This window comes from Phaethon aethereus, assembly GCF_964289735.1.
Source record: "Phaethon aethereus genome assembly, contig: HAP1_SCAFFOLD_108, whole genome shotgun sequence".
NCBI lineage: Eukaryota > Metazoa > Chordata > Aves > Phaethontiformes > Phaethontidae > Phaethon > Phaethon aethereus.
In genome coordinates, this window is record NW_028113960.1 from 757104 (window position 1) to 775001 (window position 17898).

Below are 17898 nucleotides of genomic sequence, written 5' to 3' on the forward strand. Positions count from 1 at the left end.
GGAAGCACAAAATCATAGTCTGTATCACTACACCAGAATCCCCGATACCCTGTCCCTTTAGTCATAAACTGTTGACCAAATCTGGGAATAGGAGTGGATTCAGTCGCACCTAGACTCCTCTCTGAAAAGGACTTTAGAAAGCATGGGGGTCCTCTCTGAACCTCGTGACTCAATGGAAGGGTCTCTCCTACTTTCCCTCCTCAAATATACACATTAACTCGATTTGATAGACGAGTAAATCATTCCAGTTTAATTGTTCTATCTGCACAGCTTTTCCACCTTGAATAAGGAATAGAGTGGACCTTGCCATCGCCTTCTGTTAACTCATGCTTTTTACAAATCTAGATTAAAATCATGCGCTTTCTGGTATCTTTGGTGGTGATTCTTCAAGCAGCCTAAATTATCCATTTGTGACAGCCCAGGAAGCAGGGAGGGATGGGGGGGATATGTTTTAAGATTTCGTCTTATTTCTCATTATCCTACTCTGATTTTGGTTGGCAAGAATTTAAAATAATTTTCCCAAGTTGAGGCTGTTTAGCCTCTGATTGTAATTGCTGAATGACCTCTCCCTGTCCTCTGCTCTGAGTTGGTTTATTTTGGTTGGTCTTTCTTTGCCTTTTCCTCCACGACTGGTCTAGTTTCTGGGTGATTTTCTATCACTTTTGGATGAATTTTCTGTGGGGTACCAAGAGTCTTCGCATCCTTTTGAGAGGAAGATGTTTAAACATTGTCTGTCTTTGGCATGTCCTCCTTCACTTGTTTCACAGGAGGTTCCATTTGAGGAGATTTTTCACGCTCGCTGTCCACCTTCACTTGGGAAGCTTTAGCTCGTTTTCTTATATTGTCCTTCTGAGGAGGAACAGCCACTTCTGCTTCCCGCTTTGTCTTGCCAGGTTTTGCTTTTCGCTCATCCTTCTCTTTCTTCTTTTTAGACCCTGGTTTGAAAGCCATAGAATCTGCTCCCAAATGCTCATCCCTCATCTCAGGGGTGGCATCATCTCTGCTTGGGAGCATGAACAATGAGTCCCTTTGAACAACTTCTCCTGTAACTGGCTCTCTTGGTTTTCTCGCACCTTCTAGCAACTCAGCATTGAGAAAGCCTTCATTCGCATCCTCTTTCCTTCTCTCCTGGTGTTTTTTAGGTTTATTTCCTTTGTCATCTCCACGTGGATTTTGCATCTCCCTCTCTTTGTTGCCACGGCTCTCTCTTCCGGAAGGTTGTTCAGGGTAATTTCCAGCTCTATTACAGCTGCGCTGCCTATGCCCCACAGGATAATCCTCCCTATGTCCCCAAGCATATGGCGAATACTCTCGTCTGGTCCCAGGTGGACCAAAGCAGTCTGGAGAAAAGTTCCCTCTCTTTACTGGAGGATGAAGTTGAGCACCAACACCATTGCCCTTGTAAAACTTTTCACACCACTCTCTGTAGTTCGTTTCCCATTCTCCGTATCCTTGCTCTCCAAATGGATCTCCAAAGTCAATAGATCTGCCATCGGAAGCTTTCATATCATACGGTGGAACTTGTCTGTATCGGTTAAAATACTCCCTTCCTCCTTCCCCTTGAGATATAGTCCATTTCCTGGGAGATTGGCCTCGGACTACTGGAGACCTTGACCGTGAATGGTGTCTTCTGTGTGGGGGTGACTTTGACCTCGACCGGTGATAACCATGTGGCCTTGACCAGGAATGATAGCTCTTGTGACTCTTCCCTTTGCCTCTTCTTGGATATGGTGGTGATCGTGAGTAGGAGCGAGAATGGGAACGACTAAATGATCGAGAGTACGAGCAAGAGTAGGAAGAACCTGTTCTTGACTTGGAGTAGGTATGCGAACTTGTAGAGGAAGATGAAGTACTACAGGGAGAGTTGGACCTTAAAAAAAACACAACACAAAAAAATTGATCAAGTTAATTCAAAACAGTTACTCTCCTCAGCTTTTTGGAGAGTTGGACCTTAAAAAAACCAGAACACAAAAAACCAGATGAAGTTAATTCAAAACAGTTACTCTCCCCAGCATTTTCCTCCCAGATTTCCTTTGGCTATTGATTGATTTAAGGTGCTGTATACTGGCCTCTACTGGGACATGAACGTGCACATTCTTCACTCCTCAACCACTACACGCAGTGCAAATCCCTTTTGTTGCAGTCAGATGCAAAAAGAGCAAGTCTTCATGGCTACCGTGCAGTATCAAACATCGAGAGAACACGATGTAGCATTAATACAGTAAAGATCAATGTTAAAATGCTGCTTGGACTATTTAACTTCACTACTTCTTTGGCAATTTGTATGGGATGCAAAATTCTTACGTCCAGTTGTCTTTAATCAACACTTCTGGCCAGATGTGCTAGCAAAATCTTACACATACCTCTAGCTCTAACCAGGGATAGTGACTGCATTTCAAGAGAAATCATCTCGAAAAGCTTCTGAACTCAGCCTTGACTAGGATGACTCAATGCCATTACTCTAGGACAGATACTGGCAGCATGAGCAAGAGAGAGCTTTTCAGCACTCCTGCCCAAGTGACTTTTGGGGATAGAAAACATCAGCTACCCTGAGGTTTTTCTTCACAAGGAGTTCTTTTATTATTTTTTAAAGAACCCTTTCGCATCATTCCGCAGACGTTCATGAGCATCTTCCCTCCTCTATAAGTCCTTCAGCAATTCAAGATTTCCTTACAAACAAGTGTGAGTCATGAGACAAATTTTACAAGGTCAGAACCATACTAGCATAAGCCACCAGTTTGCAGTCCAGCTTGAAATCTCTCTGTGTACCCACATGTGGTAAACAGAAGAGGAGATGAAGACAATGTCTCTCACAGATCTCCTCCAAAGTGCTTTGAGGAAATGGTTACAAGCAGAATAGGGAGATGCAGAAAATCCAGCAACTACACCTCTTCAATTTCTGGCCTCCTCAAGGCTGTCAGGCGGTGAAGGATGCCATTACAGAGAAGCTTTACTAAAGGAGAAACCTGTTCCTTAACAACTGCTGCCAAATTATAACTGCCAGTCAACTGTAATCTCTGCCTTATTTGAGCTAGGAATGCACTCCTGTCGCTGCTAATCCCTGGGATCATCCCATCCCTCTAACGACAGAGCGGTGGAGTGAAATGCCTCCTGATTCTTCCAGACATTCTGCTTCTCCATAATGGACATGTAAAGCACGTACCTGGAAACCGAACGCCCCTTTCGAACCTTGTTATATTCCATCACTTCCTTAGCAAACTCATCCTTTGTAAACTCATCAGGTTTGGACTTTTTCTTTTCCCTGTGAAAACAAGTTTGACCTTTACTACCATTGTAGTTTGACCTTCGTTACCAAAAGACATCAAGAAACACAACATGGCCACTAGGAGAAAATGCCTACTGCATGCAAATGCAAAAGGTGAACAGCTAACATCGAAGGAAGACCAGTTTAGAATACCTACAATTTTTAGCCAATATTTTAGAACTACATTTGTCTTGTCTCAGTTTTGCATGTTTACCCTTTGCAAAGAAAAAGGACATGACATTATGACACCGTGACGATTCTTGCATTTTGTTGATGTCAGGTGCACTGTGGTGTAACTGCAGTCTGATATGCTATTGAAATACAACAACGAAAACCAAGGCAACTTCATTGAGCCAAATACTTACTCCTCTTGCAGTCTCTGCTGTTCTCGGTAAAACTCCTCCCTTGATAAAGGAGGTGCTTGTGTCATGAGGATGGTATTTGCATGAGCCCTTGGCACTGCTGTTGCTACCCAAGCTGATGACATGTTGGCAGGAGCTGGAGGATATCCTGAAGGAAGTGCATGGGGTGGTGGAGGGTATAAGGGAGCTGGAGGCACAGGCACGACGACGGATGTTGATGCTGCTTCTGTTGGGGCGTGAGTCCTTTGGGAACGTCCACTGCGCAGGCGTCCTCGATTTGAACTTCTGAAGAAACCCAAAAACATGTGTCACTCTTTGTCACACTCTGCCCTGATTGTAAAGAGGAAAGCGAATGAAGTGACAGCCTGGTGGCGAGCACTTCCTACCCTCAACTTCAGCATTTTTCTCCCTGCTTTCCCTTCACTTGAGACTACGCTCCCTTCTTGATCCTCACGCTTGCCTTCCAGACCCTCGCCCACAACAGCTCCCGCAGTCTTCTCCCCTTATACTCCGCTTTGTGACCGTGGATGGAAGCTGCCCGTGCTTAAAAGACACTCCCATGTCCCATGTGCCAAGCACCCACCGCTCCTCTGCCACTCCTTGATGTACTTACTGCTTATACTTACTACTGAAGATCACACTTCTGATCCTCAAAGTACTGCACAAATATTAACTAATCTTCTCTCAAACTTCTTTTAGCTTCTTCCACAGGCATCTCCTGTGGTCTTGCCTCATGATGATGTCTTTGGCCTGTTCTTGTCCCTGAATTGTTATTTTCTTGCTTACTGAATTTGAGAGTTTTAGGAAATCTGTGGAATCATCCTGGCTTTTGTTGTGCTTTATCTTTAAGACATCATACACACAATGCACGCTTACAACCGATCTCTAACAAAGGCGTACCAAAAGGAAGGACTAACTTGACACGGCAATAATAGATCAAACAAACATCTCTCTCCCACTGAGAGAAAGCACCTTGGCTCGTTGAGATGAGAACATTGAAGAAATTCAAAATTGTCATCAAATAACAGCCTTGACTTTTCCAAGAATTTGCTCCACCAGTATCCGCTAAGTTGTGAAATAAAGAATGTTGGAGGCTGATTTGTATTGGGAAATCAATGTCTTCAGGTCTGTTCAGTCAGTAATCAAAAGGGTGGCTTTCCACCCAATCCTTTAGTTATATTTCATTTTCAGATGTACTGCTGGTTCCCTCAAAAACTGTTCCTTTTTCAGAGTCCTCTTTTCAATCACGTACTGGAGTTTTACTTTAAATACTCCTACTGCAAGCACAGATCCCCTTTGTCAAAGCCAAATCAAATTAAGCCCTTTAAAAATTAATCACCACTTGTATTCTCCACAACTATCTGGGCATACTTACTCCATTATAAATCAGCTGTTGTCTAAGTTAAGTGTTACGGCCTCGTTGAACAGGTTACGGGTCGTAATATACCGGATTTCTGTAGAATACTTACCGTTGCCAGCCTGGTCTGCCACCAGCTGAGCCAGCTGTGCTGCCTGTGATTGCATGAGCTTTTGGCGTAGGGAGAGGAAAAAGAGAAAAATCCCATTTAGTTTATCTTAAGACAGCTTTTTAAAAGAAATTCTAAAGTTATAGTGACTTACCGGTTGAGGGTACTGATTGCCCTTGGGGGCCCAGAAGACTTGGGATCGCTGGTTGCCTTAGTGCAGGAACATGATCGCCCTTGTCAATACATGCAAACAGATAGAAATTAAGCTCCACTAAAAGGCAACAGTCACTGCATCATTTGAAAGAAAACTGACCTCCTCTTCCAACAAGCTGCTGGTTGACAGAGAGGGAAATTTCAGAAGTTCAGTAGCAGTCACCAGAGCAGCAGGAGGTAACACAGTATCAGCATCACTACAAAAAAAAAAAAAAAAGTTATTATTCAAACAGCATTTTCAAGTGCTACTGGAAATAGCAAGTCCAAGGTGAGAAAAGGCTGACTACTGTTAATGGGAAAAAAAATTTAAAAAATCTTCATCAGATTTACAGATGTGAAGTTGGCCCATTCTTAATGAAGACTGGAAAGAAGTCGATTTGGACTACTGGCATGCCAAGAGAAAGCTCACTGGAAAAATATCTTCTTAAGCTAGCTGCACGTGAAAGGGTTAGAGCACATACAAGTCACACACTGAATCTCCATTTTGGAAGACGCGAGAACTGAAATTCTATGAGGAAATGTTTATGCGCGAGTGCAGAGGCTGCCTTAGAGGTTCTTCTGAATTGCGGTTCTTTGCATTCAACGCTACAGCTGAGCCTGACAGTCTTCTGGACAGAGAGGCTATTTGCAGCCCAGGCATAAAGCTGAAAGGCCACAAGGCCTAAACAATCGTACAGATCTTTCATGTCTTTTCATGTGACTTCACCGGGCTGCAAACTCAGACTTTCATGTTTGTAAATACTTCAAAGTTACGGCGTTTCAGTGTTTATTAGCCAGGTCAGCACGCGTCACCGACTGCCCTTTGTGTTACTGAGGATGACTCTGACTTATCGTAAGATTGATGGTAGAAATACTGTAGAAAAAAGTAATAGGAAAACACCTGCTCAGTTTTAGCTCTAATTGTGCTTTTACAGGTTTCATGAAACTGTTGCTTCCTCCGTACTAGAGAGAAATTAATGCACTCAAGAAGCTTTGACATAATTAGAGGGCTCCTTTAGGAATTGCTAGCCACATAAAACCAAAGGGCCCCTGGGCAAAATGTGCCTCTTTCAGGGTAAAACTGGTAGCCGATGACTGATAAGGGAACTAAGCAAGAAATACTTCTGAGAAAATCCTTGCATGATCCGAGTTATCAAAGTGTCCTCACTCAAAGTAAATACAAAAACCAGAACTTCCACTAGTATCGGGAACTGTCACTACCGATAGATAAATAGCTAGTGGAGAAGCTCAACAAGAAGAAGAATCTAACTTGAGCATTTTAGTGTCCTTTATATCCCTGTTGATCTACAGATTTACTTACCAAAGAGGTCCGTCCGGCTGTTCAGCACAGAGAGACAGGGACACTGCTGGAGGGAGACCAGAGGTGACGACAGAAGACGGATTTACTGGCAGCCCAACGGCCACAGAGGACTGACCAGAGGCCAACGATGACAAAGCAGCAGCAGAATGAGGAGCCAGGGATGCTAATGGAGTCATTAGTGGGTCCTGCTGTCTGGAAACTGCTGGCCGGAGCTGAGGCTGCATGTTGTGCGCTCTTGTTTGTCTCATTAGTGGTGGTGGAGGTGGTGGAGGTGGCGGCTGCTGCTCATGTTGCTGCTGAATCTGCTCTCTGTAGCCAGTTCCATTATTGAAGTTGTTCACAGCCTAGAGGCAGAAAAACACATACAGAAAGGCACTATGAAACTTCAGTAGATGTACGAACAAAAGCCTCCCCAGAGCAAAATTACTTGTGTGTTCCTGTAAACATTATCAATCCTAAAATCAATCAACATACAGGTATAGGAAGACATCAGGTGAAACACTGACCCTAACGATGGGTAACGCAGAGTATCTCTATTTACAGTACCTCAGCGTTAACACCAAATTTGAAAGTGAGGCAATCACGTTAAGCAAAAGTGTGACCTGAATTTGCCAGATTCTCTCTAAAGGGTTGTAAGCTTCTCTAACACCAGATAACGTCTCTGAAAAGTAAATTTAGCCTTATTCCATTTAGCCTTGCTTAAGGAGATGTAAACGAGTATTTTCTTCCCTTTCAGCTTTTCACAAATAGACCTGTCTAACAAACAGTTTACATAAATGTCAGCATGTCACCTGGCGTAACAACTTGTTGGCAGTTAAAGCATCGGGAGAAACGTCTGTTTGATGACACGTTGGGCATGTATGTTCCTCAGATTCCAGTAATGCTGTTCTAATACCTGTGAATAATGAGAACCGTCAAAAGAGTTTTCAGCAAAACTAAGGAAAATGTTGGGGTTCTAATCAATTATAAAAACACGTATATGATTAATGGGTGAATACAGTCTTGAACTGAGAGCCTGAAGCGGTAAATGTCCAATAGTGTAAAAAATGTCCAGCATGCAGCAAATAACTAAGCAGTGTTGATATTTCACTGTTGTTACTTGGACGCTGTAGAGTAGGCTGTGTCTTGATGTTTGGACTGGTCTTTCCACTGTGCAGGACAGTGAGAAGTCACCAACCTCAAGGTTGATGAATAAAACACATCTCAAAAAACCGTTCATAGATTCAAGTTCTGAAGGATTTCACCAACTCTCCTGTGGAGAAGAATGTGGATTAAACGCCCAACTCTCCGTTTGTTGCAGACCACAATAAGTCACCAGAGCAGGCTATAGAATTTTGCATGAGAGAAAGGGCTGGGGACAAACTAAATGCATTCAGTATCTCATACTGTAATCACCTGCACGGTTACACATTCTTCTCAGAGTCATCCTTCCACATGTACAGAGGGTTTAACTAGACACGTAACCAGGGAAAAAAGCTTTCTGCCTTTTTTTTCTGCCCTTTGCATGAGCAGGGTCCTCTCCCGTTCTGGGTATACTCAGGTATCAAACAGAACGGGTAACCAAGTAATTTCGTTCTCTCCCAGTTCTGCCTTCGGAAGGTCAGATGCCATGTTTTGAGTTAACAACCGTGGGAGTAAGACTTACATTCGTCACAGTAACTGTTTCCACAGCAGGGAGTAACAGCTGCGTCACTCATGACCTCTTTGCAAATGAGACATAACAACTCCTCCGGAATAGGAGCATCTGAGGAGGAGGAGGAGGACGGCTCCTCTGGTGAAAAGGGAGGCTTTTCCTTCTTTCCTCTAGCATACGCTTCCCTGGAGGCGGGGCGGGGAAGGAAAAACAACAAGTGAAAGATGGGCAAAGGAGAACTTTTCCAAGCTTTGGATTTTCCGCAAGGAAGATAAAATAGATGGCATTCTTCTCACTCCACATTAGCCTTCTAAAGCGTAGGCATTTAGTTTCAACTACTTCTCTTTGACCACCACACCAGAAGAGGGAGGGGGAACAATTTTCCTTCTGCAGAACTCTCCCATTCATGGGATCAACTAAGAGATTGGCTCAGACTAGAAAAATCATTTTTCAACATCCAGAAATCAGCTGAAATGAATCCCACCTCTCCTCTGCCAGAGGGTCAATGTAAATTGCAGGCTCAGGATCAAGTGAGTCTCTGATTAAATACACTTTATGAATAAAAGAAAACTATGTCTCAGCTTCTACAAAAGGAGATCCATGACAGCCACAAACAGAAGTGCTACCAAGTGCATTTCTTCTCAGCCACTCTTGTCACCACACAGTAGGATTTTCTTAGGGTAAAGCAAAACAGGAAAACATCCGTCTGGTTCACACATGAGATTTGATCAAAGCCAGAGGGGGAGGAAATCTCACTCACACAGCTATTTGTTAAATTGGGCAAGAAGCCTTTGAAACGTCAAAGAGAAGCAAAACGAGCTTTCGAGGAGAATGACTCCAACGGTAAGCACTAGTGAAATCTTCTGCAGACCTACAGATTCTAGGTGTACCACAAGTTGAACCAACTTCCAGGGGTGTGAACAGCAGGACCAGTCTATTTCCATATTAGAAAGTATCACAGATTTTAAGGCAATGATACAATGACGGTGCTTCCTCCCTCGTAATTACAGACGCTGGCCAACTTGCTTGCATTGCCACTCGGACACACACGCATGGTTTCTCTCGTTCCCTTTCTGCTCAGTCCCATTAATCCCATACTTACGCACTAATAATTGGTATGGCGTATTTCCCAGTGCTTGTCAGCATAGCGCCCTTTATACTGGGATCTTTCACCTCCATCAGGAAACTCCTCGGAATTCCTGTGCTCCTTTTAATTCTCGGAACAGACTCAAAAATTCTGTCCTGTTAAGAAAAGAAGTGCAGATATCTCTCATCTTAAGACCCACCCTTAAAAGGACATTTCAATGATGATTTTCAGCAGCAAAAGCCTTTAATCCTCTCCTTTTACCCAGTGTAAGGCTTGCTCAACTAAAATACCTTTCTTCCTAAAGGAATATAGCCAGGGTGTCCCAAAGGCTTGAGCAGTGTTTTGAACTCGGTCAACATCCTTTGGCTTAACGTCAGGTTCCTTAAGGGTGAAATATCCCTTGGCTCACCATCCACTCGGAGAAGAGACACAACCCCACTCCTCCTTAAAGCGCAGTTCAGAGTGAGAGCTTAACTTGGTTCTCTGAATCCGACACTGAGAAACTGAGATTCACCTTCTCTAGTGAAGGTGGAATTCATATCTCACGCATATACATTCAGCAACTGATGTCAAACGGCATGGCTACTCAGCCAGGTGCTTGTGTAACTAAAACACGCAAACATTGAACGGATGGGGTCGACAGAAACATCTTGGGTTTTTACAAACTACTGAAAACTGTGAACTGTCATTAAAAAGCATTGAAACCAGAAAAATTTCCAATAAAATTGAAATGTATAAAATATGCATGGCAGTGTGTGGAGAAAGATCTATGGACATATGTAATGTCCATGGCCTAGAAGGAAGAAAATGTTACATTTATAACTCCAGGTTTCCCGTGAATTGTAAAGGGCTTTGCAACATTGCCACATGACCTCTGAATTTCACCCCAAAAGAAACAATTCTTAACATGAGTATTCATGTATTTGTTACGGAACTGCCAAGGGAAAAAATTTAAAAGTAAGTCACACCAGAAGTCCCCCGCAATCTTACCCCCTTTGTTGGGCAGTTCTTTACACAGTGGCCAGGTTTTCCACAACCAAAGCAAGTATATGATGTCAGTGGTGGACCCAAGGCTTTCTTTGTGTAACTAAAGGTGTTTTGGGGAAAAAAAAGAAAAAGGATGCATGTGTTAAATCCATGTTTGTTAAAACCAACAAGTTTACAGGTTTTCCATCATCGCCAAAGATCGGATTTGACATTATCCACACTTACTTGGCTGGATCATATTCACGGCAAGACTGGATCATCATGGCTTTTATTTTATCTTCTTCGGCAGCATTGGCTTCAGCCAGATTGGCAGTCTGTTGTTTAACAAGTAATCGTTTGAGAGGCACATTAGAAACACAGCCAAAGACAACACCACTCACCCAAGCCTGTACAGAGCAGCACAACACTAGCTGAGGTTGCCTGAAAACAGTTGCTTATATAAAAAATAGTTGTGCTGAAAGTGTTCTGGGGAGTCCTTACACCATGAAATGATGCTTATGTGCCTGTTAACCTACTTGAAAAGAGCATTCTTGGGCACTCAAAACCTTAGGCTCAGGTTGGACCTTATAAAGACTTGTGCACCTACTCCAGTTTTCTTCCAAGTGGACTGAAGCTATGCACAGAAAAAGTTAGACCTGCCGCTATTATTAAAGGGATCTTTAAGCTCCAGTCTATTTGAAGGAGAAGACAGCCACTGTACATTGAATTGAGAAAGATGAAGGCAAGTACCATTGTTTACATTTGCAGCATCAGAAGGATACACAACTTAAAGGTCAGGGAAGTTGGTTTTGCTTGCTGAAATTCAGCTTCACACACAGAAGCATTACAGAGATTCAAGCTTTTTAGAGCCCCTCAGCAAGACAAAAGACTCTTTTCAGTAGAAATTGGACCACTCGTGCTGTAGGCAGTCCAAACTGCACGTTCCCCCCTGCTAAATTCTTCATATCAACTGATGTAACTAGGAACATTTTCACAATCTACACTGTCTGTGCCCCAACAAATTAGACCGTGTTGTCCACTCTAGATATACTGCAATTTATGAAATTGTGCAGCATTCCAAGAACGGATCTATAACTATGACTAGAAATTCAAAAATAGCCATGCCATTGCCCATGCGACAGAAACGCTTCTACTTTGGCTGTTGCAACCGCCCCCAAGATGTCCATAACCAAGAGCCAATTCAGTTCTTCTGTGAACATTGTGTTCGTTTCCAATGTAAACCTAACGAAATGTGTGAACAAGTCAACAGCTTCTGCAAGGCTGCTGCTTTGTGTCTTGAAGCTGAGTCATACTGCAACACTATGTGGAGGCTGATAAGGTGCTCCCCTTCGATCTTCCCAAAGTGGGAACTGCTCTTCACAGGATACTATCAACAGCTACACAGGCTTTAAAGTTAAAATAAATAATTAAAAACTACATTACAGTTTTCTTCCCATTACAACAGTTATCCTGCTATAGATCAGTGTTCAATTTAAAAATGTGAAGCAAACACTTTTTTTTTTATGTATTTCACAAGAAAAAAAAAATATATACCTTAACCAGCTGGGCCAGAGAAAGAGGTGCAGAAGAGTCATCACTCTGTTCACAAAAAATTAAAAACATCTTTAAGTTTTACAATCAAAACCTAGCAATAGTTAACCTCTACGGTAGTCGGAAATTCTGCACTATATCCTCTGAGCATCACTGAAATACGCATTTCCAACCTAGTGTCATTTGCCTGTGTTCAAAACAAAGTCCAAACCCACGACAGCTTAGGAGTGCCTATGTGGTTAAAGAGAAGAAACTAAAACAACCAAAGCCGCTTGAGATTATGTATTGCTCCAGAATGTCTCAGGGAGGGAGCCTTGTCAAATGCTCACAACTGCTTAAAAGTCCAAGGGGTAAGGAAGCTGTCAACTGTCCGCTAAAAGGGATTCTAAAACAATATTTATGTTTCTTGGAAAAGGAAGCATCACTACAGAAAACTTATTTTCAGTGCAGTTTGTAAATCAATCAGCGTCTCATCATTTATAAATGCACACGGCTATGCCAGTATGAACACAGCCTAGTTGCCTGTCAAAATCAAGCATGGGCACATCAGCCCTGAAACAGGAACTCTGCCTCTCCTCTCCATAAGTTTAAAAATGCCAGGCTCACCACACCCCACAAAACCCAAATGCAAACACCACTCCAAAGCATCCGCCATAAAAGAAAGCCACCACTTTATCAAGAAAAAAAATAAGCTGCTCAAATTATTGAAATTAAGGTGTCTGCCATGACAGAGTAGCCTATAAAAACTGAGAAAATGGATTTCTTGTCGTGTATTAGACCGCAGGCCACACTACGCAAATTAGATTGGGAAGTGTGAGAATTTAATATTCTTCTCCTTGCCAGCAGACCAAAACCAAGTCTTAATGATGACGAAAACATGGATTCAGAGCACAATCCTGGGATTCTTTTTTTTCTCCTTTGCAACCACACTCCTCCCTCCCAGCTACCTCCTGCAACAGCTTGCAGGAATGAAGTCCTCAGGCCACCAGTCAGCAACAGACTGCGGCATTTACTGGGATCTAAGATGACATGCGGTTTTTCCACAAGTCAAAAGGGTAGCTCTCATCTGGTTCCTTTTCCAGAATATTGAATTCTATGATGCCACAAGCAGCAGTTAAGCTGACACTAGTAAAACATCATCAAGAAAGATATCCGAATCACTGCTTAGTTTTTTAGAAACGTAGAATAAAATTTATATGATGCTGAATCAAATACATTGTACATACAGCATCTATGTTTTAGTGGAAAATATATTAGGTTAATGTTGGGGAAATTAACACAAGGCTACATTGATCAGAATTAAGTGCAGTGTGTAGAAAAAAGTGTGAGATGGTGTTTTACATACGCCTCTTGATATTCCACTCACTGGCTCAGTTTGACATCTGGAAGAAGAAATAAAAGTGATCAGAACTTAAAAGAAAGCCCTTGTGCCCAACATACAGCAGTGACAACAGATTACAGAACTTGAACATCAAAACGTGATGTGCTGATAGTCTAGTGCATGTGGAAACGTATTCATACGCATAAACGGCTCTCTCTTGGTACCTTCAGTGCAACTAAAAAAAGCCCAAAAAGCCCATTTCTACTTTGTCAGAAAATTACTCTAAGACTTACAGAAATAGAACACCAAAGTGCCTCAGATATTTTGTCTCTGCTACGTAAGTATCAAAAATATGAAGTCTGTACTACAGTTTTGTGTCTTAAACATGGTGACTAAAAATAGTAGTAGAAATGTCACCTGAAGGCAGTGCCTAGGATTTTCTGCGATTTAGGAGTCCTGTGGGGAAATAAAAAAAAAAAAAGGACTTAATTGCCAGAATTTGCTTTAAGATAACCTTGAAAATGCTACAGTATTTGGGGAAATATTTATTACATCTGGGAACTTGCTGAGATTCCACATACTCATTGATCTGTATCTGCCTGCAGATCATCATGAATGAGACATGCAGCCATCGATGTAGTTAACAAATAATTCCTGCATCATCCCAAGTGTCCCATCAGCAGAGCTGGCAACCCTTGGTCTTTCCCCTCTAGCTAGTATGCAAAAACACCAGATTTGGGGCATAAGGATACCTGCCATATGCCACCCCCCTGCCCCAAATAGACGCAGAAACACTGAGAATCAGACTCTTCTGAGATGGGAACAAATTCTAAGTTTACACTCCAATGCGTACCTGTCTTCACTCTAAAAGCAAGACAAGCAAACACGTGTAACAAGGAATCTCTCCACGTAGAGGAAACAGCATCGAAAACTTGGCGCTCAGAAAAAACAACCCCAAGATCAAACCAAATAGAATCATTCTTAACAGTTACCGTTGTTGGAGTTTGAACCCCATGTCCCAGCAGGCCGAAAAGCATAAGTTTACTTTGGGACAGGAACAATAAAATCTACCCCATTACAACAAAAAGTAACAGCAGCTTTAACCAGAAAGATACAATCTGAGTGCCTCTGGAAACGAACATCAATTAGAAAAGGTAACACATGGAAACGACTAACACAGAACACAGTGCTTTATGGATACCTACAGAACGTATGTTTTGCTGGTAGCTTTAACTGCTCCGACAGGGATTCTTCTCACAATTACTGATGAGTTCTTAGGAATCAGGGCATTAGCCTCTGTGTATTCTGAAAACAACATAAATGCAGAAAAAAACATTAGTCAATTCATAAGAATGTATATGAATATGTAATTACACAGCGCGGCAGAGAGGGAAGCCCTTTGCAGATAGAAAAGCCAGATTTCAGATGTAACGGTGCATTTTTATCGTCTCAGCACACTAGCAGTACATTCCAAGAAATCTTCAGGTTTGAGAACCAAACGCAAGCAGCACAATCTTTTCCAGTTTTTTTTGAGAGAGCGTGAATGCCAACAGCAAAATGCTCCCAAAGGTCACTAAAGGAGAGTCTGCTAGCGCATGAGGTTCTGTCCTGATCTAGCTTAAGTGGCTTTTGCTTCTGTTAGGCTACAAAACCAAGAGATCTTTGGAGAAAAACAAAGCACAGCCAAGTCTCACCTGTGTAAAGCAGATCTGAAGTCAGACAAGCTTGCCCTGCAACAAAACAGGCCCTTAGCTAAAGCCTGAAATCTCTGCGCCGTTGCTTTCATAGCTGTTCACTAAAAGCGATTCGGCCACGCTGCTGGTGCTCAAGGCCGACAGAACACAGAAGACAGCCGGCCACCTCTGCGTATGGCTTGCAGCTTAAGACTGCAGACTTAAGACTTAAGGGATGTGGTACCAGTGGCTTTAATACATTTCTATTTCCTTTGCCTCGATTAATTGAATTCATTTTGGTTGATGGCACCTTAATAAAGGTGAAGTCAAACAACGCAGACTAAAAAGTTAACTTTCTTTTTCTTCTTTTAATAGGAAAGGATTAAAGCTGGAGCACTATTCCTGAAGTGCCTGGAAATTTTTGTTTGCTTGATTTGAATTTAACAGATGCCAGCTTAGTCTAGCAGCTCTCGGACAAAACTGGCATCTCCCAGCAGGAACCTTTTCCTCCTGGGCAGCAATATCCCCGAGCAGAGACTTGGCAACAAATCTTTCTATTTCTGAAAAGTCACACCCCAAGGCCTGTAATCACATTCAAACCTGTCAAGACAGCAGCTTACCAAACTGAAATATCATACTAAGTACCACGAAACCATTATCATCTCTGAGAATCAAGCACCACTTTTTAGGTTTAAAAGAATTTATGACTTCTCTAAGAACGTTTCTTACGTATAGTCACCATAAATGTTCTGCCGGAAAACTTCAGTAGTGCCCTGATATGGTTCACACGTAGTACCAGGGAAAAAAAAGGCTTAGAGACATATGGTGAAATGATGCTCGATAGCACCTGAACGACAATGTCTTTGGTGTAGAAAAGAAGCGATATTAACAAGAAATTCCAAGGTGTCATTTAGATACGGAGAACATCCATGGCAGAGAGGCCATTAGAGCGTCTGCACAGATGGTAACTCACAGCTACACTCTTGATCCAAAGTGTTCCTAGCGAGCAGTTGCTGCAACAGCCACCAAGCCAGTTTTCCAGTGCAGTGGAGTAAAGCAAGGTGATCACAAAACGAAGTCACCAAAGACAATTTATTTCTTCAAAGTAGCCACCTGTTCTCTTCCCAACCCTTTCAGCTTTCTCCACCTGATTTCCAAGACATCTGGAGAGGTTATTAATATAAGATATCCTCCCATATTTCCTTATCATTTTACCTAGCAGAATTCCAGGAAAGCAAAAATTTCTAAGCCCTGTACATCACACATCAACCACACATTCTTCTATGCCTGCTCCGCGCCCAAAGCACAGATCTGAAGGTAGTTGTCAGAACAGCAACTACAAAAGAACAGCCCTGAGGCCCCCAACACAAGCCACAGCTACCGAGCGTGGCCAAATCACATTATCGCTTCCCACCCCGTGTAAGCCCCCGCGCCGCTTGCCCTCCCAGTCCCCCCGCAGGCTGGCAAGATGGGCCTCAGGCTGACTCAGGCTACGTGGGGAGGAGCCACAAAGAGCAGAGCGTGGCTCCCACAGGCCATGGCCATCACAGGGTGGTCTGTGACACTGCCAGCCGGGCAGTCCCCGAGCCCCCACGTCCGCCGCCCCCACGCACCTTCTTTGGTCTGGGCGTTGGTGATCTGCAGGTCACAGGTGGCCGCCTTCAGCTTCTCCCGGCCCATGATCTGGCGCTTGAGGTCGCACAGGGAGATGTGGAGGCCGGTGAAGGTGACCGTGTCATAGCTCAGCTTGGAGGAGAACTTGTAGTGGACGCACGACATGGTCGGGGCCTGCTCCCCGACGGCGTCTACTACAGCGGACCGAGGGGTCTGAGCTCACCCCCGCAACAAGTCCGGCCTGCGGCCCTCAGCGACGGGCGGGCGGGCGGATGACGGGGAGACGCCCCCGCGGCCCCGGCTCGGCCTCTGCTCCCTCTCTCACGCAGCGCTCCCAGGCCCAACCACTCGCTGTGGGCACTCGGGCACCTCTGCCTCAGCGTTCCGTTGGCGGTTTAACGGACGCCAGCCGCAGGGGCTGCCCTGATCGCATCACTGCGCGTGCCCAACGGAACACTGCACCCCCCCGCGCCTCACCTGGCCTGTGGTGTCCCTCCTGTCACCCCCCTGGGCCTGCCACTGCCTGGTGTCCTGTCACACCCCAGGCCTGTGCTGTCCCTCCTGTCACCCCCCTGGGCCTGCCACTGCCTGGTGTCCTGTCACACCCCAGGCCTGTGGTATCCCTCCTGTCACCCCCCTGGGCCTGCCACTGCCTGGTGTCCTGTTCACACCTCAGGCCTGTGGTGTCCCTCCTGTCACCCCCCTGGGCCTGCCACTGCCTGGTGTCCTGTCACACCCCAGGCCTGTGGTGTCCCTCCTGTTATCCCCCTGGCTGCTCATTGCCCGGTGTCTTGTCACCCCCCAGGCCTGTGCTGTCCCTCCTGTCACCCCCCTGGGCCTACCACTGCCTGGTGTCCTGTCACACCCCAGGCCTGTGCTGTCCCTCCTGTTATCCCCCTGGCTGCTCATTGCCCGGTGTCTTGTCACCCCTCAGGCCTGTGGGGACCCTCCTGTCACCCCCCAGGCCTGTCACCGCCTGCTGTCCCTCCTGTCACCCCCAGGCTGTCACCACCCGCTGTCCCCTCCTGGCAGCAGCCGGCCAGGACAAGACAGCCTGGGGAAGATGCAGTGGGCTTTGCCGTGCGGCACTTGGCTGCCCGTGCCCAGGCCCAGCGAAGGGAGGGGACATCTCAGGGTGTCCGAGTGTCTCTTCTTGCATTTACGGGACGTTCGGTCAAAGAGCCAATGGCCATTGATGGTTATTGCCATAAACCCATCTGCTTGTACTGGTACCGCTTCCACAAAAAGAAGACGACAAGTCATTGTCAGAGGAGACTCCCTTCTGAAGGGCACAGAAGGCCCCATATGCAGACCGGACCCACTTCTTAGGGAAGTCTGCTGCCTCCCTGGGGCCCCAGTTAAAGCTGTGAAGAATAAGCTTCCTACCCTGGTACGGCCTCACATTATTCTCCATTATTGATTTTTCATGTAGGTAGTGACAAAGTTG

The 17898-nt window shown here is 44.5% G+C and overlaps 1 protein-coding gene across 1 annotated transcript; it reads right to left on the reverse strand.

Moving 5' to 3' along the window:
• Positions 1-720: 720 nt before the first annotated feature.
• On the reverse strand, positions 721-16961 carry LOC309416437 (E3 ubiquitin-protein ligase RBBP6-like; the record flags this gene model as incomplete). The annotated part of the gene is made up of 15 exons (XM_082015986.1): positions 16451-16961; positions 14370-14469; positions 13210-13225; positions 11847-11891; positions 10539-10627; positions 10317-10413; positions 9342-9481; positions 8252-8424; positions 7398-7501; positions 6722-6950; positions 5097-5154; positions 3631-3912; positions 3164-3262; positions 1392-1870; positions 721-935 (listed from the first exon to the last, which is right to left on the reverse strand). The coding sequence occupies exons 1-15, from the start codon at positions 16614-16616 to the stop codon at positions 721-723; spliced, it is 2292 nt and encodes a 763-aa protein (XP_081872112.1). The 5' UTR covers positions 16617-16961.
• Between the last annotated feature and the right edge of the window lie 937 nt (positions 16962-17898).